The following is a 25,840-nucleotide window of genomic DNA, read 5'->3' as shown; positions in this document are numbered from 1 at the left end:
AGGCTGGGGTTTGGACTCGTGATCCTCCTGCCTCAGCCTCCCAAGCCTCTGGGATTATAGGCGTTTGTCACTGCACCCAGCTCCAGTGGGTTTTTAAAATTTTTTTTATTCTTGTAGTTGGTCCACATGCCTATATTTTATTTTTATGCAGTGCTAAGGATCAAACCCAGTGCCTCACACTTGGCTAGGCAAGCACTCTGCCACTGAGCTACAGCCCCAGGGCCTCCAGTGACTTTTTGAAATTAATTAATTATTAATTAATTTTTTTTGGTATTAGTGTTTAAACCCAGGGACACTTTACCACTGAGCCTCACCCAGCCCTTTTTATTTTTTCTTACTAAAATGTTGAGGTTCTAGCTAAGTTGCTGAAACTAGTCTCTAACTTGTGATCCTCCTGCCTCAATCTCTCCAATTAATCTGGGGATTTATAAGCATGTGCTACTGTGCCCACCTGGAAATTAATGATTTAGGCGCCATGCCCTGAGACTTTAAATATGGTCTGTACCCAATAGTGGCCCCCCTTTTTTTTTATGTAGTACTGGAGATTGACCCCAGTGCCTCATGCATGCTAGGCTTTAACACTGAGCCACAACTCCAGGCACCCCCCTCCCATCCCTCTTATTTGTTTATTTATTGAACCCAGGGACTCCCACATGCTAGGCAACTGCTCTACTACTGAGGCACATTTCTAGTCCTTGGATAAAAATTTGTTTTGTGTTGCTGGGGATCAAATGCAGGGCCTCATGCATGCTAGGCAAGAGTGCTTCACCACTGAGCGGGGTGCGATCTACCATTGATGCTTGGATGTGAATTTTGACTCTGGAGATGAACTTCATTTACCAGTTTTCTTTTTGCATAAAATGAGCCCACAGTCTCCCTGGGAGAAAGGTGCAGACTCTTGTGTCCAACAAATGTCTAATTAGTGCTGGCTCTGTGGAATGGGCCACACTTCAGCTTCCACATTCCATGAGTGGTGTCTTAGCTGATTGACCTGGTGATACTGCGGTGACAGAAGGGACAGCATGGGGAGGCCAAGCCTGGGTGGGGGTGTGGGGCATTCCTCTCCTGTAACTGCCCAGGCTCTGCTCCTGAGCCTCCTCCATCCTTCTCTTCTTGGGAACTTGGGACTCCAAGCCCCAGCTGGTGAGGGAGGAGGGGAGTGAGTGACAGTCCAGCAGACCAATGGGCCCCTGAGGATGGGGTTAGGCGGGGCTTGTGCTGCCATGGAGAGGAGAGAAGCGGTTCTGTGGGGGAGGAGGGGGCGGTGGGAAGAGGACCTGGAGATTGAGGGGAAGGGAGAGAGCAAACAAAGGGGTCAGGAGGGAAAATAATGCTCTGGCTTCCTGAGGCCCTGCAGAGGCTGGGCAGGGAGAAGGGGCCAGGGGCAGAGGGACCTGAGGCTGGCGGCAGGCAGGCCTGGCCAGCTAGGTCCTAAATGGCATTGTCTGAAGGGGCCAGCTATTTGCACAGAGCAGCCTGAGCCTCAAACCCCAGCCCCAGTCCACTCCTCTGTCCGGGGTGCTGGCATCTGAGCCTTCGGGGCCGCCTGGCCACATGGAACCAAGTCCTGAGCCTCCGAGTTTGGTGAGGGGGCAGACTATGGGGGGCCGTCTGGGTGGGGTCCTGGGGTAGGATGTCATCCTCAGATTGGGTCATGGGTCCTCCCTTGGCCTGAGGACATCAAGCCACTGTCAGGAAGATGGGGGCTGTGCTAATCCATGCCCCTGCCTCCCTTCCACTACCCATTCTGGCCTTCTCCCACAGGAAACGATGAAGGGGGATACCAGACACCTCAGTGAAGAGGAGGGCGCCAGCGGGAGGGAGGACTCCATCATTCTCATCAATGGGGCCAGCAGTGACCAGTCCTCCGACTCCAAGGACGCCCCTTCGCCCCCCATCCTGGAGGCTATCCGCTCACCTGAGATCAGAGGTGGCCAGCCAGATGGGAGCCAGATGGGAGTCAGGGTGGGGTCAGGTGATACCTTGGGTGGGCGCTGCAGACAGACCTCAGCCCAGGGAGGATGTGGCCAGCCAAAGCCCCTCCTTCTCCCTGCCTCAGCCCCTCCCATTCCTCCCCTCAGCTGGGACTCTGAGGGGAGGGACACTTAGCATGTTCTCCTGTCCTTTGCCACTAGTCATAGGGTGATCCTGCCTCCACCGGCCAAGATTCTGGCCCTCCTACAGTGGGACCCAGCCCCTCTCCCAGGCCTGTGGTTGGGACTGAGGCTTGCTTTTGCAGCACCCTCCCTGTGGCACTTCCAGACCTCCTCACTAGGCCTTCTGCCTGTCTTGGTTTTCACACCACCCACCCCCATCCCTTCCTGTTCTGTGCTGTCCTCTAGAACTTTCTGTTAATGCAAGAGTGACAGTGGCCTTTTTCTGCATTGTTAACCCTAATAGCCACATGTCTGTGTTTTGGACATGTGGCTGAAAGGGCAGATGCAGAATTGTTGACTTATTATTTTTTTTGTACCAGGGATTGAACTTGGGCACTCCATCACTGAGCCACATCCCCAGCCCTATTTTGTATTTTATTTAGAAGCAGGGTCTCACTGAGTTGTTTAGTGCCTCCTGATTGCTGAGGCTGGCTTTGAATTGGCAATCCTCCTGTCCCAGCCTTTATTGATGGATTTTAGTGATGCCTGGAATCTGATCCCAGGGCCTGGTGCGGATGCTAAGCTAGTGTCCTATCAGCAAGGGACCTGACTTCCTCATTTAAATGCAGTTCGTGGTCACAGACTCAGATGGCTCCCCTCAGAACTGTTTTGGATCTGATTTTGTTTCTGTGCCTTGTTGCTTATGAGTCCATGGTAGGGACAAGAGTACCAAGGGCCTGAGAGTTCATTCCTGAGGCAACATGGTCCGCAAGATCTCAAGCCACAGCCATCAGCAAGGCTGTGCTCCGGGCGGGGGCCTGCTCTGAAACTCTGCTCCTAAACTCTGCTCTGCTCCCTAGGCCGCAGATCCAGCTCCCGCCTGTCCAAGAGGGAGGTCTCCAGCCTAATCAGCTACACTCAGGTAGTTTCCCATGTTCCCCTTCCAGGACATTAGCTATAATATTTTTATCCATCCAGTAGGTCTCTGAGGCTCAAATTGCTACTGACAAGTGAAGCTAATCTTTTTTTTTCCCCAAACTAAATTGAGAAGTTTTGTTTTCCTGAATGCTTCCTGTGTATGAAATTATTTCTTAACCTGGACAGCTATGACATAATTCATAATTCTTTTGTGTGTGTGTTTGTGTTACTAGGGATTGAGCCTGGGGTGAGTTGTATTCCCAGCCCTTAGTGAGATGGGGTCCTTCCTAAGTTGCTAAGACTGGCCTCAAACTTTCCATCCTCCTGCCTCACCTTCTTAAGTCACTGAAATTACAGGTGTGCCCCACTGAGCCTGGCAGATTTTGTTTTGAAATTCATTTACTCATGAATAGAATGAATAGAAGATGTGAGTTTTCACATCTGTGGTTTTGATATCAGGTTATCTGGCCTCAAGAAAATTTTTTACAAGATTTTAAAGAATTGTTAGAACTGCTGTAATATTAAAGATTTTACTTCTTCAGTTTTACCAACATCTTTTTTTTCCATCATGTTTGTTTATTTATGTCCTTTTATAATTAGTCTTAGTTTTGTCCCTTGGGTTGCTCTTTTTAGGATTTTTTTGTAAAAGATGGACACAATATCTTTATTTTTATGTGGTGCTGAGAGGCAAGCGCTCTACCGCTGAGCTATAACCCAGCCCATGGCAAGCCCTGGGGACAGTCATGAGCAGAAGTCAGACAGTGAGCACACATACATCTTTCTGCGGCATCTGTTGTGTTTTAGTGGTGGTCCACCAAATAAGGGATCCAGGTGGTGCCCAAAGGCTATGGAGGGTTAAAACAGACTGGATCACAGCTTCAGGAATGCTACTGTGTTATCCAGTTAGTTATCAGTAAAAGTAATGAAATCCATCTGAGGATTTCCTGTGTCTAAGCTAAGCCTGTGTTATTTGAGGCTTGTTATAACCCTGTTGTGCTGTGTGTAAACATTATTCCAATTCTAAAATAAGGGGAATGGGCTCCATTTCAAAAAATGAGACTTTTGAAAGCTTTAGCCACATCTGGCTACTCTTGGTTTCAATTTTTGTGCTCTGTGCATGTTGGGTGCGGCTGGAGCCTGCATTAGCGTCTTCATGACACAATCCCGGGTTGGTGGCATTGCTTCTTGTCATTATATCAAGAAGTGTCTCCAGTGAGCAGTTTCCGTGCATTTTCCCCCATGTGCTTCGAGTGGTGGAAACTGTCCTGGTGTCCCTTGCTCATCATGGTGAGCTCTGGGACTCATTTTCCTTATCAAGTCTTATTCCTGTGACTTGATGATTCACTGAGGTTTATCTTTCCTGTGATCCTGTGGCAAACTAATGCAAAAGCCTTTAGACAATATTTCTTGGTGTCTTTGCTTAATTTTATGAAGGGTTTCTGGGGATCCAGTCTTTAGCTACTTTGCCTGTGTGACTTAACATTGAAAAATTGATCTTATTCCTTCAAAAGGATCTGACAGGGGAAGCAGATGGTGAAGAAGATGGGGACAGCTCTGAGGCTCCTGTGATGCCAAGACTATTCCGGGAAACCAGGACCCGCTCTGCAAGCCCAGCAGTAAGTCCCACGTGCAGAGCCCAGGGATTCCCACCAGGGATGGGTCGATCCCCCTGGGGGGACATGGAAGACAGGTGAACAAATGTATTGAAAATTCAGGAAATCACAGCCAGACTCACGAATTATCATAGTTTGGAGGTTTATTTCAGGTGCGGTATCTTTTCTATGGCAGATTTCAAGATCTTTTTTTTGGCCCTCTCTTGAAAATGGTAGGGTGATATAGAATTTTCAGAGTAGACAGCTTGCTCAGCTGCCAAGTCACTTCCGGGGCCCTTGTCATTTCTGGAGATAGATGCTGTGGCTCTACCGCAGAATTTAACATCTGAGGATGGGATGTCAATTAGCACTCATGATCCCCCAGCCCCTAGAGACTAGGCAGACACTTACTGACTGACTGACTTCCAGACATGGATTACTAGTCTCATTTTCCCAGTTTAATATGTGTATTTAATTTAGTTTTGTTTTTGGTACGGGGGATTGAACCCAGGAACACTGGGCTACATTCCCAGCCCTTTTTATTTTGAGACAGGGTTTCCCTAAGTTGTGAGGCTGTCTTCCTGCCTCCTTTAACTTCATTGTAGAGATTAAAGGCCTGCTTGGCTAATTATCCCAGTTTTATTTTTTTTGTGGTGCTGGGATTGTGCATATGAAGCAAGCACTCTACCCACTGAGCTATGTCCCTAGCTCTATAATCCCCATTCTAGACACACAAAGATTCCAGTAACTTTCCAGGATTAAACATCAAGTTTTTTTTAATTTTTTTTTTTTTAGAGCAAGAGAGAGATTTTAATATTTATTTCTTCTTTAGTTTTCGGCGGACACAACATCTTTGTTTGTATGTGGTGCTAAGGATCGAACCCGGGCCGCACGCATGCCAGGCGAGCGTGCTACCGCTTGAGCCACATCTCCAGCCCCAAACATCAAGTCTTATAGAATTGGAATTGGGCTGCAACACTCAAACTCATACCATTTTGAGAAAGTGTAGTATAATGGCCTTTCCTTCCTGGATGAGAGCCTTGGCCTTCCTGAGAAAAACAATAATTGGCTTTATGCTCCTTTTGGGGGGAAAAAAGTGTGGTTTTTGGTAATTGTGCATTTATCCTCATTTGCTGGTCTCCTCTGGCCAGGTTTGTGTGCTGTGACTAGCGAAGCACATCAACTTCCTTACTGCCTTCCAACCACTAGGTGTCCTCGGTTGTCGTGCGGCCCTGAGTCCCAGTCCCCATACCTCCAGTCACCTAAGGCCTGGTGCCTATCCTGTCTTGCTTCCAGGTCCGAACCCGAAATAGCAACAACAGTGCCTCCAGTCGGGAGAGGTACAAGTCCTTCCCACATCCCACCCGAGGCCGCCAGGGCCGCAGTCACGTGGACGAGTCTCCCGTGGAGTTCCCGGCTACCAGGGTTGGTGCCCCTGCCCAGCCGCTCACGGGGAGAACCCATGGCTGGTGCAGGACCCGTGTCCTCTCTTCACGGCTCTTTTTCAGGATCTTGATTTTCCTTTTCTCTCCTGGGTTTTGGAAAGCTTCTCCTCGGCTGAATGGCTTCTCTCCTGGCCTGCTCTTGGGTGGAACTTCCAGAACTGTCCTGTCGCCTCAGTGTCTTCTGTTCCAGAAAACTCCACTGCTCTTTCCAGTGGGGACACAATAGGTGGTTACAGGATCCCCCTTCTCAGATGGGGCTTGGCAGCCTCTTGGCACTTACCCGTCATTGTCCTTTCTCTGGTCCTGATGACTTTCACCACTTAAATGACACTTCTTCCTTTGAAAACTGTCCTGGGTGATTTTGAACCTCCTCAATTTCTTTCTTCCCTCTTTCTGCTACTTGGGAAGCCACAGGGGAATCACTGGTCTCCAATCACCTGGTTTGCTTTGCTGTGACGCAAACTGTGTCCTTCCATCCACAGTCCCTAAGGCGGCGGTCAACAGCCTCACCAGGTACGCCGTGGCCATCCCCGTCCACTCCTTACCTCACCATCGACCTCACGGAGGACGATGTGACACCACAGAGCAGCAGTACCCCTTGTGCCAGCCTAGCTGAGAGCCAGCAGGAGAACTCGGAGACCTCCCAGGTGGACGCAGAGGGGAGAGACTCTGACAACACTGAGTACCAGGTACTCCTCCTGCGGGTGCCCCAGGATGCCGAATGTAAGAACAGGCGCCAGCCACTGGTGGCTTTGCTACCACTGAGCCACATTCATCCCCAGTGTTTTTTTTGTACCTGGGATTGAACCCAGGGGCACTAACCACTGAGTCGCACATCCCCAGTCCTTTTTTTTGTATTTTATTTAGAGACAGGGTCTCACTGAGTTGCTAAGTGCTTTGCTAAGTTGCTGAGGCTGACTTTCAACTTTCCATCCTTCTGCCTCAGCCTCCCGAGTTGCTGGGGTTACAGGCATGCGCCACCATCCCCAGCTCATCCCCAGTGGTTTTATTTTTAAACATTTTTAATTTTTTAGCACCAGGGATTAGATCCACAGGCTCTTTCGCTAAGAGGCTGAGGCTGGCTTTGAACTTGGGATCCTCCTGCCTCAGCCTACTGAGCCCCTGGATTACAGGCAGTCACACGACACTCAGGCATTCCCAGTTTTTATTTTTGAGTCAAGGTCTTGGGCGACTGCTAAATCTCACCTGGAACTTGTAATTCTCCTGCCTCAGCCTCCCAAATCACTGGAATTATAGACATGTGTCACCACCACGCCTGTGTACTGTTGATAATTTTTTTTGGGGGGGTTATGTGGGGTTCTTTCTCACTGGGCTGAGTCCCCAGTCCTTTGTGAGACACTAAGTTGTTTAGGCTTTTATCCTCCAGCTTCAACCTCTTAAATTGCTGGTTTACAGGTGTATCGCCACACCTGACCTATTGTTGATAAATTTTAAAGACTACCCAGTGGTACTACAATTTGTCATTTTTACCATTTTTGAATTCTAAATTTTCTATATACAACATGGTCCTTCCCATTTCCCCCGAGACATTTTAAGTCAGGCACCAGAGTTACTGTGTGAATTGTGATTCTCTGAACATCACTTATTTGTACGTAGATGTAAGTACTGTGTTTAACACATAGTACATAATGTGGTTTCTGTTTGTGCATTTGATTGTAGCCCAGCTATAATTGCTTTAGTTATGCCCTACGTATGTTTATAATCGCAAGAGTTATATCTGGCTATATGCCAGATTGCCAGCACTGCTTACTTTCATCTTCTTAATGCATGCAGGGATCTGGACGATGGTTTAATTGAGTGTTGCTGAGTGAAGCCTCCCTTCCCATGGAGGTACTTATGGTACAGGATGTACTCTGTGCATTATGTCAGAGGACATTGTACTGTGGATACACTTGATGAGTTCCTTTCTTTCCTTGCGGCTGGGTATGCGCCCGGGGTTGCTCACATGCTAGGCATGCCGTCTGAGCTCCCCACCAGTGACATCTCACATCTGTGCACCAAGCTTGTTTTGCTGAGGGGGTCAGTGGAGGGGCAGGAGGAGCTGGCCAGGTTGACATGTCTTCACAAATGTTTTTATTCTATGTGGTTTCTCTTCCAGGATGGGAAGGAGTTTGGAATAGGGGACCTGGTATGGGGCAAGATCAAGGGCTTCTCCTGGTGGCCTGCCATGGTGGTTTCTTGGAAGGCTACCTCCAAGCGCCAGGCCATGTCCGGCATGCGATGGGTCCAGTGGTTTGGTGATGGCAAGTTCTCTGAGGTGAGTCCAGCGCAAGGCATAATCTCAAGTCGTGTAGATCTGAAGTGTTAGTTCCTTCCTTAGGCAGTTAATTTGCGATCTTTCTGCAGAAGGATGCAGCAGTCTTCTGTAAGGACAGAATCTTCCTATACTCTCTGCTTACCTGTACTCCCTCCTTACCTGTAATCCATGCTTACCTGTACTCCCTGCTTATTGTATTTCCTGCTTACCTGTATTCACCTGCTTACCTACCTGTACTCCCTGCTTACCTGTACTCCCTGCTTACCTGTACTCCCCTGCTTACCTGTACTCCCTGCTTACCTGTACTCCCCTGCTTACCTGTATTCACCTGCTTACCTGTACTCCCTGCTTACCTGTACTCCCCTGCTTACCTGTATTCACCTGCTTACCTGTACTCCCTGCTTACCTGTACTCCCTGCTTACCTGTATTCACCTGCTAAGCAGATACTTGAGTTTATGGCAAGAGAGCTCATTGCACTTTCAAAGGGGATAAGCAAGGGGTGGAAAGTCCTGGATTCACCAGGCTATATTTACTTATTGGATTTATTTCTCTGGGGCAGATCATATACCTATCTGAGATTTTAGGGGGTATCTTCCTGAGTTGGCACCCAAATGTACTCAATAGAAAGGTCAGAAGGGATGGTCACCATCTGTTCATATGAGGCAAGTTAGGAAAAATTTATAGTTCAGAGCCTCTTGGTGATTGATATGAACCATTTAAAAAATTTTTCCTTGACCATGAATTCTGCTGGAATTCTCTGTTTATTTTTAACTATTGAGGTGCTGGGCCTCAATAGTTAATACTGCTGGGTCCAGGGCCTCATTTATGCTGTATCAACTGGGGCTATATTACGTTTTTATCTCCTGTAGAAAGCCTGAGCAACCCAGGAGTCGTGGCACACGCCTGTAATTCCAGCAGATTGGGAGGTTGAGGTAGGAGGATAGCAAGTTCAGAGCCAGCCTCAGCAACAGCGAAGTTCTAAGCAACTCAGTGAGATACCTTGTCTCTAAATAAAGTACAAAATGGGTCTGGGGATGTGGATCAGTGGTCAAGTGCCCCTGACTTCAATCCTCCATACCCACCCGCGCTGCCCTGCTGTGCAGTTAAGAGATCTGCAAAAAATTTTGGTTTGAGTAGTGCAGGAAGAAGACCTTTTCTGACATGGTCTCTTAGGAATGTCAGTCAACACCTGTGTGCTTACCTGTTGGTGGGCCTATATTTCTAATAATTATAATTTTATAGTATGAAGCCAGGCTGGTCAACTTAGTGAGACTCTATCTCAAATTAGGAATATCTTGTCTTGGTGGAGCATGCCTGCCATCCCAGTGGCCCAGGAGGCTGGGGCAGAAGGATTACAAATTGAAAGCCAGCCTCAGCAATTTAGTGATGCTGTAAGCATTTACTTAGCAAAACCTTTGTTAAAATAAAAAAAAGGCTGGGATGTAGTTTAGTGGTTAAATGCCTCTGTTCAATAAGAAGGGAGATGGGTTACCCAAAAAAAAAAAAAAAAAAAAAGGCCAACAATGTGGCCCTGGGTTCAATCTTCAGTATTCTTTCAAAAACAACCAAAATGTTGGTCCAACCTTTAATTCCCAGCAGGTTTTATGAGGTTCCTATTTAACAAGCTGGGCGAGATGAAAGCAAATGTGGGAATGAGTTATCATCTAATTTGTTCCTGGTTTCTAGCTTCTAGTTTTTCCATGAATTGGCCTCTTTCCTGCCACTTCTCATAGACACTGAGATTCCCCAAGGCGGATCACAGACATGTGACTGCCTGGTGACACTGCATGCAGATGTCCTCTCTGACCAGCAGAGGGAGCAGAAGGACAAGTGTCCTGGGCTTATTTTAGCCACGAAGCCCCTGATTGTATGTACATGTACAGGACACCTGTGCAGTGCCGTGGTCCAGAGAGGGTTACTTCCTTAGAATTGTCTTGACCCAGTGACATTGAAAATGGTTTTCATGATACGGTCTGATGCCAAAAAGAGTCATTATGGGACTGTTGGAATTGTGGGATGAGATCCTGCACAGTGCATGCCTGTGGGTGGCTCCAGCTGGTAGCAGTTGGCCATTTCTACAGGAATGGTGGCCGCACCTCTTCATGGAGATCAGTCTGTGTACAAAACGGAGGAGAGCCTTGGAGTGCACTCTCAGGACCACTGCACTGCACATGCGTCCTGTACCTCTGATCAGCTGCCACTTTCATTTCCCACTTGGCCTGGGGACTTGGCATGTCAAGTTGCAATACCTAAAATCAAATAACTAAATGATCAAATTGATTATATCTGAAATTATTTAATCCAAAGCTGAAGAGAAAACTACCAGGCTTATATTCAGGAATGAGGAAAGCAAAACATCTCACACAAAATGTATGCACAGTGAATTACAGACCCAAGCCTCAGGGTTGTTCCTGGAAAAATGATCTCGCCCCTCACACCTCAACATATATACCTGGTTTGTCCTTCTGAGTATCTTGTTCCCCACCTCTGGAGGGGAATGTGCCATTGCTGCCTCTATTTGTATCAGGACTCTGTGTACCATTTCTCTTATATATATATATTTTTTTCTTTCCTTTCTGGATTGACATCTGTGAATTTTGTCCCCAGGAATGGGCTATCACATAAAGTGTGTGAAAATCTTCCTTCCTGGAGTTACAGATGTTAGGTAGATGTTGATGATGTCTTTCTCTTCTAGGTCTCTGCAGACAAACTGGTGGCCTTGGGGCTGTTCAGTCAGCATTTTAACCAGGCCACCTTCAATAAACTGGTGTCATACAGGAAGGCCATGTACCAGGCCCTGGAGGTAACATGGGAGTGGGGAGTGAGGTCCTCATCCTGGAGGAAACGAGGTCTACTGAGAGCTAGCTCAGGTCACTGAGAGGCCAAGTATGGCTTGGAGGGCACAGTGCCATCAGAGAGGAGGTGAACATCACCAGTGTTGGTGTCCTGATTGGGAGGTCTCCCACCTGCTGCTTGTCATTATTAGTGTCTGAATCAGGAAGGGTGTGTATGTGGGAGGTTGATTCATGTCAGTATATTTCTCCAGAGACCTCAAAGCTCCCCCTGGCTCCATGATTGTGGAGTGGTTCAAGGCCAAGCTTGGAGAGCACCTCAGGCCACCTTGTCTGTGGGCCATGGTATCACATGTGAACTGTTAAGTGCTCTCCCTTCTCCTACCTTGCCTTGACATTGTTTTGGTTCATGTGGCATTCCTGAGCCAGCTAGTTTCTCTGAATAACACCTGCAAAGCCTAATGGTCCACGTAATAAAGGATGCTTGACTGCATTCTCATTTTCATTTCATTATCCATCTTGAACGAGGTACAGAGGTGTTAAGGTAGAGCTGACAGAGACTTCCACTGTCACAAAGTGGCAGAGCTTTTCTGATTCCTCTGGTTAAAAGAAAGCTCATTCCCTACAGGAAAGAGATCATACTTGGTTTCCATAGGGCAAGATACAATACTAACCATCTCCCACCCCGAGTTCCATGATTTCTTGCCTGTCTCCCTGCCCAGGCTATTCTTCCTTCCCAGGTCACGTGCTGCAGCCCAGGACAGCTGTCCTGCTATGAATGGGGTCCAGTGTCAAGGGGAATGTTGGCCTTGGCAGGGGGAGTCCCTGGGTGCACCCTGGTGAGCAGTATCTCCGCCCCCATTCACCACAGACTCTGCCTTTATATCTTGGCAGAAAGCCAGGGTACGAGCTGGCAAGACCTTCCCCAGCAGCCCTGGAGACTCTTTGGAGGACCAGCTGAAGCCCATGTTGGAGTGGGCCCACGGGGGCTTCAAGCCCACTGGGATCGAGGGCCTCAAACCCAACAACAACCAACCAGGTGGGAATGAGTCCCTGAGGCAGCGCCCACTGCCAGCTGCCTCTGCTGGTGGGAGAAGCCCTTGAGAGACCGTGCCACCCCACCTGCCCATGCCCCACCCAGCTGATCTGCAGCCAGACTCCTCAGAGGCCCACCTCCGTGGCCTGTGAACTGTGTCCTGTGAGCCCAGGCCTGTGAGAAACATCTAGCGCAAATGAAGGCCATTCCAGGCTTTCTTGGCCTCCGCAGACACTTTCATGCTAAATTAATGTCATATACATAAAACCGAGATTGAATCTCATAAAAAGTTGAATAAGCAGGAAGCATCCTTTCTTTTTTTAAAGGAAAAAAAATTATTAAATTGGTCATTGGAGAAAACCTTAAATGTGACACCCTAAACATTTTGACCAATAACCATATTTCCACCATTATACCCATGGTTTCCTGAAATGCAGGATGTGTCTTAACAATCCATACATTTAATGTTTTCTGTTTTGTTTCCCCTACAAAGTGGTTAATAAATCGAAGGTGCGTCGTGCAGGCAGTAGGAACTTAGAATCAAGGAAACACGGTATTCCCTTCCCATCTATATTCTATTTTCTTTGCTCTTTCAATTTCTTGGCATATGCAATGGTCACTGGAAAAGAATCAAATTTCAATCTGAACCCCCTCACTCCCCCCTCACTCCCTCCCCCAGGTTATCTTGTTGGGTTGCACATCCTTAGCCTTTTCTGAACCCCTTTGGATTCCTACTGCCTTCCCTTTATTTCTCAATTTTCATTGTCTAAGCACTTATTAATTGTGATTTTTGTCACTAAAAGAGTACTTATGATTTTGATGGCTATATAATTTTCTTTCTCAAGGGCAGAGTCAAAGTTAACCCTGATGGTTAAATGAATGGGGTTTTATGTTTCAATAGAAAACTGAATGGGATTTAAACAAAGGAGCCACCATATTATTTTCTAGTAGTTTTCATTGAAAGGGGACATGGAAAATTTAGTACTCATACATTTTAACATAACGTTTGTAGTATTAATGGTAGTGTAATATAAAAATTGATTTTTCACCTTTGTTTAGTACTTTCTTAAAAATTAAGTATTTTTATAGATTTTCCTATATACCTTAATTCTGGGATTGAACCAAAGGTTGTTTACCACTGAGCTACATTCTAAGATTTTTTTTTTTTCTTTTTTGGTGGTGAGTAGTGAACCCAGGGGTTCTCTACTACTGAGCTGCAACAACTCCAACTCCTTATATTTTTATTTATGAGTCAGGATTATGTAGCCTAGCCTGACATTGAATTTGCGATCATCTGCCTCAGCCTCCTGAGAAGCTGGGATTGTAGGCATGCATACAGTATATATCATCTTGATTCTGATGATAAATGTTGATGCAGTATAGATGAATTAAATACAAATATCAATTGTCAATTGAATGCAGTTTAACCAAATCATTTCCAATGTAGATTTAGATGTCAAATTAATATCAAATGAACTTTTTTTAAAATGAGTTACCAGATTTTCAGTTGATATTCAAAGACAAAGGAAATTCTTCAGTCACTTGGTTGCATTTCAAATGCTTGGTTACCACATGTGACTGCTGGGCAGCGTGTTGGACAGCACTTGTAGATGTGTCAGGGTTTAGCTGTGGATTGCGTTTTATACTTCCTCTTGCGAGTCCAAGAGGACATGCTCTTTCACCCCCCACATAGGAAAGATCCTGCAACCTGGGGTAGGGTTTTAGATTGGCTCCTCTTCTGGTGGCCTGTCATGGACATGTCCACCCAGTGTTAAGTCCCCTGTGATGCCCTAGGTGTAGATGGTTTTCAGCACAGTGTTGTCTGCCCGGGGGCCCACCTATCCTGTATCCTCCTCCAATCAAGCCACGGCTGCTATTTGCTTGCCTTTCACAGAGAACAAGAGTCGAAGACGCACAACTGATGATTCAGCTGCCTCTGACCACTGTCCCCCAAACAAGCGCCTCAAGACAAACTGCTATAACAATGGCAAGGACCGTGGAGAGGAAGATCAGAGCCGAGGTGATTGTTGGGGAAGGGGAGGTGACGGTCTGCACTGGCAGGTGTGAGGACCACCCTGTAAGGAGGGTGCAGATGAGAACACAACCCTGTTGTCCCTGAGCTCATCTCCTTACACGTTCTCCCTCTCTCCTCAACAGAACAAATGGTTTCTGATGTTACCAACAACAAGAACAATCTGGAAGGTAACATTGACCCCCCCCATCTACCTCCCCTCTGGGTACTACCCAAGGCCTGCCTGGGTTCTCCCACAGATCTGGGCTCAAATCAGGGCTTCCTTGTCCTCCTTTGTGTCCCTGTTGGAACATTGTACAGACTGAGTAGGATAATTTAAAAAAATTTTTTAAATTGAGAAATATTTTTAATTGAGCGAGCAGGGAGGTGTGATGAGAGAATGCAACTGCAGGCACTTGAGCCAAGACAGCCTGAAACCAAGGTCCTCCAGGAACTAGCTTTTAGGTGAATGGTGGGCACACACTGTCATTGTCCCTCTCTAGTGACTCTGTTCAGCATGTGCTAGCTGGGAACTTCCTCTGGATTCAAGACACAGAACAGACCTAATGATACAGACCTAATGAACGGGAGGAGGTACCTGCAAGCCCCTTCTTCCTCAGCCCGGTGGCCTTTAGTCCACAGATGTGTGTTGAGTAGGAAAAAGGTAGTCCCTAGCCCAGGGAAAGCCCGGTTTTGGAGCATCCCTGGACACTCTGGAACCTTCAACCTATAGTTATCCATATAACCTGAGACCCTTTTACTGTAGAAGGATTGGTTTGTGGCAAGAAGTCACTGAAACACTTCAGACCTACTGATAGGACACCAGGACAAAAATAGCATATTGGTGGGGACTTGGGCTCAGAAATTACAGCTCTGTGTTGTATAGGAAATGCCACGGGCAATTCCTATCCTCAGCCATCAAAAGCTATTTGGAGTCACTACAAATGCTTCAGTGTTATTACCGCCCCCTCCCTGAAAAAGGGATTAACCCAGGAGTGCTATTGCACCAAATTTCTGCCCTTGTATAGGGGTAATTTTTAGCCTGGCCTTGATTATCTCAGCCTCCCAAATTGCTGCCATACCATGGCCAACTTGTCCCACCAGGTCCTCAAAACATATTCCTCTGTGGGAGGGGCTGCTATTGTTATCCAGTTTGGCCTGCCCTTTGTGTGTGTGAGCCTGGCGTGCCCAGGCTCTGGGATGGGCACACTGCAAGTTTGCAGTGATTGCTCAAACTGGCCTTGCGGCTGTAATTGCCATAACCTGTGGCCCTGTCTTTCTTACAGATAGCTGTTTGTCCTGTGGTAGAAAAAACCCCGTGTCCTTCCACCCGCTCTTTGAGGGGGGGCTTTGCCAGACGTGCCGGGTAAGTCCTCCTCCCCTTGCCCTGCACTTGCCTCTTCCTGTCTCCAGAATCTTCCAGGTCCTTTCCCTGCAGATGGTACTTGCACAGGCATTAGTGAAAGTCTCCCAGGTCTCCAGCGCCCTGCAGTCTTCCTTTTGGAGGGGAGGGTGGCCCGGTAGAGAGCTTCATCTATAATGGCTTGCAAACCAGAGTCATTGTCCCCTAAAGGATACCAGGCCACCTCTGACTTGTTCACGGACTTTTCTCCATGACTGCAGGATCGCTTCCTTGAGTTGTTCTACATGTACGACGACGATGGTTATCAGTCCTACTGCACCGTGTGCTGTGAGGGCCGTGAGCTGCTTCTCTGCAGCAACACAAGCTGTTGCCGGTGAGCACTGGGCCCTATGGGTACATCCTCAGGCCCCGGGGCAGAGTTGTACCCTGCAGTTTCTGCAGTCTTGGGACACCTGCCTGTTTTTGCAATCTTAGGCCTGCACCCCGAGAGCTAAGGTGAAGTGGAAGTCGTGAGCACAGCCATCGTGTGCCATGCTGATTGTAGTTGTCCTAGGACTAGAAATGGATAAACAGGGATGTGCTCTGCCCCATGGGGAAGAGTGGGTCAGGGGGCTTCAGGGAAGACTCCCTCTCTGGAGCTTTGTCCATTGGTAGGAATTATAAGAAGTGCCGAGCATACTCGTCCTTTTTTGAATCAAGGGCCCACATCATGCGGGACCTTGCAGTTCATGCTGAAGTTGTTAGGCAGTGAGTTACCATCTACCTAGGGAAGGCGTCCTGGTCACAGAGCTTCTCCCTGGCCACTGGGTACAGGTGCTTCTGTGTGGAGTGTCTGGAGGTGCTGGTGGGCAAGGGCACAGCGGAGGACGCCAAGCTGCAGGAGCCCTGGAGCTGCTACATGTGTCTCCCCCAGCGCTGCCACGGAGTCCTGCGGCGCCGGAAGGACTGGAATGTCCGCCTGCAGACCTTCTTCACCAGCGACATGGGGCTTGAATACGTAAGCCACAGGCCCCAGGGCCACTGGTCTGAAGATAGCCTTCAAAAGAATGCAGGTGTTAAGGGAATCAGATCATGTAAAAGTGGCCTCTCAGGGCCTCAGGCAGCCTGCTCTGAAGGAGGCCTCTTTGTCCCTGGCTTCTCAGTGTGGACCTGGAATCCTGGGACATCTCAATTTTTTTTTCTTTATAGTTTTTTCCTGTTCTTAGCCAGAGCACCTAGATAATTGCTGTAGAGGGTCTGTCCTTTAGTGCTTGGCCGGGCCTCCTACCTGGGAATAGAGCGGCCACTCCCTGCCCCGGGCATGGTGGCACATGGTGTCTTCCCTTGCCAGTTCTCATCAAAGCTTCTGTGGCAGCCACAGCCGGCTTTGGACCCCTCTGAAAGTCATCCCTTCCCTTCCTCAGAGGTTGAGTCTTCCCCCTGCTCCTTCACCTCTGTGACCCTCCTTCCTTATCTGGCAGGAGGCCCCCAAGTTGTACCCTGCGATTCCCGCAGCCAAAAGGCGGCCCATTAGAGTCCTGTCACTATTCGATGGAATTGCCACAGGTAAGTTCACTAGGGAGGCTCTGCTTCCACAAGGGTGAGCAGCCAGGGAGTCTCAAGGCCTCGGATGTCCTCTGGGGCCCTGCCCGTGGCTTCTCTTCCTATTCTACCTTCTCCCTCATTCTGAGTCCTGTTTTAGTGTTTTTTAATTCTATGCAGGCATCTAATTTTTCAATCCACCTGCACAAATATACTGTCCATCAGTCAGGTGACAGTTACCACCGTCTTGGCTCTTTCCAATTTTCAGTTCCAACAGATGGAGTAGACACAGCCTCTGCCTGGTGCCCCGTGGCCTTCGCCTGCGCTGACTCTTACACTGCCAGTTACTGTAGCGAGGAGTGTCCTTGTTCTGCCAGGGCAGGAAGCCGTGGCCAGCCACCTGCTCTGCCCTTGCTCTCATTGTGTTCAAGTGCCCGCCTCTCCCCGTGCAGGTTACTTGGTCCTCAAAGACTTGGGCATTAAAGTGGAAAAGTATGTCGCCTCAGAAGTGTGCGAAGAATCCATCGCCGTTGGAACCGTGAAGCACGAGGGAAACATCAAATATGTGAATGACGTCAGGAACATCACAAAGAAAAATGTGAGGGTCACCTCTCCCCGGGTGGGCATGTCTCTCCTCTTGTTTGCCCCCTATACCCTGAATGTCCCCTACTCCCATGTGAGCCTTGGGGTTTCGGGTAGAAGAGAGCCTGTGTCTTTTACTTACCACAAAAGCGAACCACAGACTGGTTTCCATCTTGGGCAGTAGTGAGGAGGGCATTTCCTTGGAGTTGCTGACCAGGGAAGATTCTAGAAGGAGGTTTTCTTGGTAGTTCCCTGGGAAACACTCTTGCCCTGAGCCTGTCTCTTTTGGTCCCTCAGATTGAAGAGTGGGGTCCATTTGATTTGGTGATCGGTGGAAGCCCATGCAATGACCTATCAAATGTGAATCCTGCCCGGAAAGGCCTGTATGGTGAGCAGCTCTTCTTTGTCCCATAACAACTTTGTCTCCCACAGGCAACACCGGAGTCTGGTCCAGTGGAACCTCCTGAGAAGGGACCTTTGTTTTAGGTGCCTCAGGCCCTGTCCAAACCCCATTGTACATCCTTGACCCACAAAGAAAGGACACTGTCCTGCCTGTTTTTATGGTTAGAAGCAGCAGTTGGGTACATTTTGACAAAATCATGCCTACAAGGAATTTGATTTCAATATCCATTTCTCTGTCTTCCTCCCACATCTTCCTCTTTTCTATTGATTTTTCTTTCCCTTGTTTATTTCTGATTGTTCCCTTTGGTATCTTTATATATACTTATAACTTGATTTTGTTAAATTCATTCCATATTTCCTCCTCTCCCCCCCTCTCCCTCCCTCCCTTCTCTTGTTCTTTTTCTCCATTGATCTTCCTTACATTTTTATGAAAGCAGATTTTCCACCCTGAGCTATTAGTTAGTCATTCCACAGGACCTTAGGGAGATGAACCCATGGTGCTGTCCTTACTGTGGTTTTAAAGAACTCTGGGGATTTTGCTGAAGGCTTTGATTGGTCCCCTTCTCTCCTGTCTGGGCATAGAGGGCACTGGCCGACTCTTCTTCGAATTCTACCACCTGCTCAATTACTCACGCCCCAAAGAAGGGGATGACCGGCCATTCTTCTGGATGTTTGAGAATGTTGTAGCCATGAAGGTCGGCGACAAAAGGGACATCTCACGGTTCCTGGAGGTAAGGATGCCCAGAGGGCTCTGGTGGTCAAAGGCAACCTGGGCAGGGAAGGCCCTGCTGGCAGTATAAACTGCTGGTGTTTCCCAGGGTCTTGGCTGGGCTGTGACCAGATCCCATAACCCACAGAAATCAGCGACAATGCAGCCACCTTCTGCTTTTGCTATGAAATTTGACTCAATGTTCTTGTTGTGAAAATGGATGCTTTGAGGATTCAGGGAAATTAAATTATGTTCTGTTTAATAGACAACAAGTCCTGTTAAATACTTTTTTGTGTTTGCCAAAATGTTAATAGCTTGAGCCTCAGGGAGGTACCTATGTCCCTGATGCTCTTCGAACTTGGCAGCTAGAGGTACAGAGCTGTATATGGCCCAGATGCCCTCTTTCACCCCGGATCTCTACTTGCCAGAACTGTAATATGAGTTGCTGTTTGGGGGTACCTTTTCTCAGAATCTGAAGGTCTGATCTGTTCCCTTTGTCCATCGGGAATAGGTTGACCATGGCCTTATCCACCAGGTGGATCTTGGCCTATATCCTGGTTGGAAGATCCATCCTTCTTCCATAGCCAGAAGCAGTTCAGTCACCTGCATCCATCCCTCACGCCCTGCTCTGAGTGACCACTGGCATCTGATGTGGTCTCCAAGCAGCTCCCCTTCTCTCTGTCTCTGCAGTGTAACCCAGTGATGATTGATGCCATCAAAGTGTCTGCTGCTCACAGGGCTAGATACTTCTGGGGAAACCTACCTGGGATGAACAGGTAACAGGGGACTCTTAGTGGGACCCCAGGTAACAGCCAAGAGAAATTCAGATGTTAGCTTTCACATTCCAGTCTTCTAGAAAGTGCTGTCTGTACTGAGAAACAACCCCAGTCTGGGCTTCAGAACAATCTGCAGTATCTCAGGGCTGATTCCTGTTTGGTATTTCAAGGAATCTTGGGCCAGGACTTGAGGCCTACTTATTTGTTCCCGATGGTGAGCAGACAGGCCTGGTTCTTAAGAGTGCCAGGTGCTGGAGCCATGTTGATGCCAGGGATGCCTCTTGTTGTTCCTTCTGGGCTCTGCCTTTCCTCCCAGCTGCCATAGCAGTACCCGTCAGGACATGGAAATTGTTATGATTCCCATTCCCCTTGAAATAAAGGATCTGGACCAGGTGTGTGACAGAGTTGAGATGATAAATGGTAGGCCCCAAACATCTCCCTGAGGTTTCCTAACATTTCCACCTTTGCATTTTTTACCAGAGCTAGCTCAGATCTCTTTAGATAGACCCACAACAAGGGGTTTTGCCAAGGATTGAATATTGTGTCTATTCATGGTTTAAGAACAACTCGTTAATTAAGATGCAAAATGTGGCAACTGACATCCCAGTTCTGGGAAAATGTTAGCTTGAAACACCTTCTTTTACAAGGGAATGTTGGAAGCATGATAATTTTCTGGCATTTACCAAAATGTGAGTAGAGGTGAGGGGGTTTTAGAGTGGTTCTGAGAATTTCTGTTGGATATCATATCTTTTTAATTGGTTCGTCAGCCAATCAAATGGTATCATGTTCACGTTTAGACCCACACACCATTGTGCTGCTGCCAATCTAGGATTGGACACATTGATATGCTAAAGGATGATCACAGGTTCACGTTGGGGGTGGGCTTTGGGAAGGTTCATAGGTATCCCGTTTCTTGGTGGAGTGTGGGTGAGTCGATGGGTGCTGCCACCGAGCTCTCTGGGGTTATGGGTGCGTGTCGAGCAGAGACCAGGGGCTGAGACCTGAAATCATCTAGTTTGTGTAAGTCACACCAGGCTAGTCTTTACTAGTCTGTGGTTTTGCCCTGCCCTGTTGCAATAGAGGGACAGGAATAGGGTGACTTTGGAAACCTAGAAAGTGAGGAGGAGGAGGTCTGCAGTCTAGGGAGAGGTTTTGTGTGGTTCCTCGGCCTCAGTGGACAGTTTCCACCTTCATGTACGAGTTCCTTCTGGCCTTAATAACCGGGGACTGCCCTGTGTTCAGCCACTCTGCTTGCAGATGTCTTGTGCCTTTCCGCCCTGGAACTGCTCAAATGCTTTGAGTCTGTCCCTTGCCCTTCTTGGGCCTGTTTGCTTCGCTTTATTTGCAAAATAGGTTTCCAGAGTTAACTGTTAAGAGCCCAATTGATCCTTATGTGACACCTCCCCATCACTTTCCCATGGGGCTCACCCTACCTTCCAGCGTCCTCAGCCTGCATCCCCAGTAATGAGCCATCAATTCTGTTTGCTGTCCTGGTGTATCAAGTAGTCCCACCAAAATCCAGCCCCAGCTCTCCCTATAAAACCGAAGCTCAGTTCTGGATCACCTAGCATGCACAAGGCCCTGGTTTCCCCGCCAGCACTTCCTTCCATGGAGCTGGCTTGACTTGATCAATGAGCAAACCGAGGGATTCTCTGTCTCCCTGTCCACTGTTCCCTCCTTTCCTCAGAGGTAGCATGGCTTTGACCGATGCCAAAACTCAGGAGGTGAGGCAGTAGCTGCAGATATTGGAGCGTCCCCTCCAGCGGCAGGTCCATCCTTGGCACCCAGACTAGTCCTTAGGCCTAGTGTGTTGCCCATCACATGACAGGAGCATGTTCACTGCTTGGACCCATTTTTGCAGCAAAGACCCTCCCTCCTCCCACCCTGGGAGGGGCCTGAGCAAGGCCTTTGCAGAGGGTAGAAAGTAATGGGTTTTGGCTGTCCCCAGGCCTGTGATAGCATCAAAGAATGATAAGCTCGAGCTGCAGGACTGCTTGGAATTCAGTAGGACTGCAAAGGTAAGGTGTGCTCCCAGATGGCCGCCCCACCACCCTCCTGAATGCTCACTGGGTGACCCCAAGGCGGGTACTTGGAAAGTGACCTTGGTGGTGTGTCCTATTGGTGTCTACTCCCCTCTCTCCACATGACTGTGGTACTGGGCCTCTTTCTCCCACACAACTGTTCTGTTCTTAAGTGTAGGAGACATTCTTGATAAACAAGTAATCACTGTGGGAAACAGACAACTTGCCTTTCCAATTGTTAATGCTGGATACATAAGAGGCAATTTCAGCTGGCCCTTCCAGTAATAAACGTAAATGATGCTCTTGCAAAAAAAATTATCTACTGTCACATCACAGATAAATACATTAAGACGTCTGTGAACCTAATTCTCCATGTCTGCATCAAGCAAAGAACCATTTCTGCAAACTCTGGCTGCCTTTTATTTATAATAACTCTGTCTTCTTGGCCCTGGCCCCCCCTCCCGGTGATCTCATGCATAGGTACCTGGTGCTCATTTCATTCTCTCAAGGCTGGTCTTTGCTGTGCCTTACCTTCTTGGCATTTGTGGGAAGCACACAATGTTCTTGTCCTTCGTGAGCTCCTTTTCTCACTCTGGCTGCCAGCTCTACCCTGCCCCGTCTCCCACACACCTGCCCTCTGTGCTCCATCCATCTTTTCTCAGGGCTTTTGAGCCTTGAATCCCACCTGGATCCTTTCCTGCTGTGCTTACTCCGTGATATATCGTTTTGTTCTCCAGTTAAAGAAAGTGCAGACAATAACCACCAAGTCCAACTCCATCAAACAGGGGAAAAACCAACTTTTCCCTGTTGTCATGAATGGCAAAGAAGATGTTTTGTGGTGCACTGAGCTCGAAAGGTGAGCAAGGCTGCACAGCGGCAGAAAGGGGAGGAACGAGCCGTCCAGGCCAGCCGCACCAAGGGGCAGGTGCTTGCCACATCTCCACAGTTTCCCAGCCTTGTGTGTGGGTTTGGTGGAAATGCCCTTATAGAGCCAGCCCTTATTTCTGGGCAGAAGTGGCGGGCGGTGGTGAGGAACCTGAGATTAGCAGACTGGGCATCACCGGGCACCGCTTGTGCTGCCCTGAGAACTCCTTGTCCCGGGGCCTAGGGTGTGTGAGGGACCAGCTACAGACCTGCTCTTTCTTGTGCAAAGTTGCTCATTCTCTAGCTGATTCCTCCTCAGCCACAGTCTGTCTCTACCTTCTTCTAATTTGATACCAAGAACCAGCTTGGATGTAAATTTTTTTGTTTTTACCATTTTGGTCTAACTTGTCTTTTGCAAAATTATTATTTGCAAGTCATGTTAAAGGCTATGAATTTTCCTCCTTACATTTTGGTTATATTCAGAAGACTTTCATAACAATATTTTCATTCTAGATATTTTAACTCTGGTTTGATTTTTTTTTTTTTTTTTTTTAAATTTCACTTAGCTATATCTTGGTATTGAAGTAACTTCTGACTGGCAGAGAGAGAAAACTGATAACAATGTTACTCATGAATGTATCCACATCGGGGTGAAGATATGATGGAAGGGTTGCTATAGATATTTGTCCCAGGGTACATGCTATGGCAAAGCAAGACACAGGCCTGGGGTGTTGCACACTTTCGGTTATTGGTCCATTGATTTTATTTTTAGTACTGGTTCTAAACCTGGACAATTCAGCACATCTGTAGCTTTTTAAGAGGCCAGGTAAATCCCTATGGACAAAACTGGAATGCTTAGATATATTCACTGTAACGTACCCAAGTCTGATGGAAAATCATTGTGGGTTTTTTTTTTTAATTTTTAATTTTTAAAACTTTTTTTGTGTCTGGAATTGATCCGAAGGGTGCTTCACCACTGAGTCACATCCTAATCCTTTTTTATTTTTTTGAGACAGGGTCTTGCTAAGTTGCTGAGGCTGGGCTTGAACTCATGATTTTGGAGGAGCCATGCCTCATGACGATCATTTGATCAAGTTTTCCTGACCTCCCCCCTGTGTGTGTGTGTGTGTGTGTGTGTGTACACATACTGGGATTGAACCCAGGGATGCTTAACCACTGAAACACATTTTCCGCCATTATTTTTCTTTTGAGATAGGGCCTCACTAAGTTGCTGAGGCTGGACTCATGACCCTCCTGCCTCAGCCTCCCAGGTTGCTGGGATTATAGGCATGTGCCACTGCGTCCATCTCATGAGCAAGGGCTCTGAGGAACCAGCCCATCTGGACCTCCTGGTGTTCAACAAAGGGTTATTTGCAGGCCCAGGGGGCTTGAGTTAAGGGAAGGGACTTGTTGAGGTGAGGATTTCCTCCCCAGAGGCTGTGGGCATGCTAGAGGGATGGGCCCTTCTCACTCCTTGTCTTTTCCCCCTGGCGCCCTCCCAGGATCTTCGGTTTTCCTGTGCACTACACGGATGTGTCCAACATGGGCCGCGGTGCCCGCCAGAAGCTGCTTGGGCGGTCCTGGAGTGTGCCCGTCATCCGACACCTCTTCGCCCCCCTGAAGGACTACTTTGCATGTGAATAGTTCTACCCAGGCCTGCTGGGGCACCAGGGTTCCTGGGACAGAGCCAGGACCCAGAAGGCACCCTGATCCCTAAAGGCACCCTCTGCCCTCAGCTGAGCTGTGTTGGGTCTCCCCTTAGTCCTCCTGCTCACTGGGAGCAGAGCCTCCTGATCCTCTCTTGCAGGGGTGGCCAAGGTGCCACCCCCTTGTGCACAATTCCGACCTGGCTGCTCTGAGCAGCCAAACACGGTGCTCATTTTTTTCTTCTAAAACTTGAAGTAGATAGTAAAATGGCTTTTTTCCTCCCTCTTGGGTTTACCACTCAGAGAAACAATGGCTAAGATACCAAAACCACAGACCCACAGCCCTCATATACTCAGGTTAGAATGCCAAATCACCCAAGACTGATTGCAAGACTTTTTGAAAGTGTCTACAGCTCTGTGTGCAGTTGTAGATGGTGAGGGACATTTTAAAGGTCCAGCATGAATGTTTTTTCCCTAGGGCTACCAGAAGAGGAAGTGATACCTATTTGTGATACCACATTCCCTTTGTCTCAGTCCAAGGCCATTAGCCATTAGAGTATTTCTCACCATGATGGTGATTCAGCAGGGATGACATCATCATCATCATCTCATTCAGGGCGATTTCCCTCCCCATAAACCCAAGGGCAGGAGCCCCCCTTAGCTAAATCCCTCCTGGAATCTGCAATAGAAGTCTCTGGGGCACTCAGGAAGGGGTGGGCCGGAATTATATAAGCTGCCATATATTATGTAGGAGAAGTTAGCTTCTCAGTCATCTTCCTCTTTCCTGTATGAGGGGCATGAAGGAGGGGGCTGAGCTAGGTAAGACCCCCCCATCCGTGTACNAGTGTTATGTTTAGGTTTAGGGTTAGGTTGATCTTTAGAAATAGGGTTATTGTTATGGTCGGATTCAGGGTCAGGGTTAGTTTTTGGTTCAGCTTAAAACTCGAATTAGGGCTAAGTTTAGGGTTAGGCTTAGGGTTTGGTTTAGGTTTAAGGTTAGGTTTAGGGCTATGTCTGGGATTTGTTTTAGCAGTAGGGCTAGGATTAGGGCTAGTTTTAGGATTAGCATTAAGGTTAGGGCTAGTGCTAGGTATAGGTTTATGCTTAGGGTTAAATTTAGATTTACAGTTAGAGTTAGATATAGGTTAGGGCTAGGGCTAAGGCTATGGCTAGGATTAGGCCTAGGATAATTGTTCCAGTAAGGTATAGGTTTAGAACTAAGGATGGGGTAAGGGTGAGAGTTAGAGTAATTCTTAGGGCTAGGGTTAGGGCTAAGGTTAGGGATAGGCGTAAATTAGGGGTAATATTAGGGCTAGGGTTAGGGCTAAGTTTAGGGTTAGGTTTAGTGTTGGGGTTAGGCCTAAGGTTATGGTTAGGGTTAGGATTAAGGCTAGGTTTAGGGTTAGGATAAGCCCTGGGGTTTCTGTTAGTTTTAGCGCTAGGATTAGGGCTAGTGCTAATATCAGGTCTAGGTTTACAGTTGCAGATAAATTTAGAATGTTTTATGGCTAAGTCTAGTGTAATGGATAGGTTTAGGGTAAGGGTCAGGTTTAGAGCTAGGGGAATTATTAGGGTATGGTTCAGGGTTAGAGTTTGTTTGAGGTTAGGTTTTAGAGTGAGGGCTCTTTAGCTTTAGGGTCAGGGTTAGGGTAATGATATGTTTTTGTTTAGGGTTCAGTTTAGGTTTAGGGTAATTGATAAGGTTAGTGTTAGCAATAGGTCTAGAGTTAGCATTAGGGTCAGGGTTATGGTTAGGAAAATGAATAGGGTTAGAGCTAAGCTTAGGG

The 25,840-nt window shown here is 47.8% G+C and overlaps 1 protein-coding gene across 7 annotated transcripts; it reads left to right on the top strand.

Annotated features, from left to right (window-relative positions):
- Positions 1–1,722: 1,722 nt before the first annotated feature.
- Positions 1,723–24,889, top strand: Dnmt3b (DNA methyltransferase 3 beta). Of its 7 annotated transcripts, XM_015481702.2 has the most exons (22): positions 1,723–1,930; positions 2,957–3,018; positions 4,526–4,630; positions 5,903–6,031; positions 6,534–6,740; positions 8,171–8,329; positions 11,026–11,133; positions 12,017–12,161; positions 12,652–12,711; positions 14,053–14,178; positions 14,316–14,360; positions 15,456–15,535; positions 15,793–15,905; positions 16,346–16,529; positions 16,993–17,077; positions 17,506–17,651; positions 17,933–18,023; positions 18,620–18,768; positions 19,437–19,522; positions 21,471–21,540; positions 22,281–22,399; positions 23,910–24,889. In XM_015481702.2, exons 1-22 carry the CDS (start codon positions 1,771–1,773, stop codon positions 24,049–24,051), a joined length of 2,571 nt encoding a protein of 856 aa, XP_015337188.1. In that variant the 5' UTR covers positions 1,723–1,770; the 3' UTR covers positions 24,052–24,889. The 7 variants fall into 7 exon arrangements, with proteins under 7 accessions (XP_015337188.1, XP_048667072.1, XP_048667070.1 ...); XM_048811115.1 differs by lacking the exon at positions 12,652–12,711 and having other exon boundaries at positions 1,724–1,930; XM_048811113.1 differs by lacking the exons at positions 21,471–21,540; positions 23,910–24,889 and having other exon boundaries at positions 1,724–1,930; positions 22,281–23,584.
- Positions 24,890–25,840: the final 951 nt, after the last annotated feature.

Source organism: Marmota marmota, unplaced genomic scaffold (genome assembly GCF_001458135.2).
Source record: "Marmota marmota marmota unplaced genomic scaffold, marMar, whole genome shotgun sequence".
In the NCBI taxonomy this organism is placed as follows: domain Eukaryota; kingdom Metazoa; phylum Chordata; class Mammalia; order Rodentia; family Sciuridae; genus Marmota; species Marmota marmota.
Note: the sequence above shows the minus strand (reverse complement) of the source record. Positions and strands in the feature narration are given on the sequence as shown.

Coding starts and splice junctions, on each gene's coding strand:
- Dnmt3b (XM_015481702.2), top strand. CDS start 1,771: ATGAAGGGGGATACCAGACACCTCAGTGAAGAGGAGGGCGCCAGCGGG. Junction 16,530..16,992: donor GCGACATGGGGCTTGAATAC/GTAAGCCACAGG, acceptor CTTATCTGGCAG/GAGGCCCCCAAGTTGTACCC. Junction 18,769..19,436: donor ACATCTCACGGTTCCTGGAG/GTAAGGATGCCC, acceptor CTGTCTCTGCAG/TGTAACCCAGTGATGATTGA.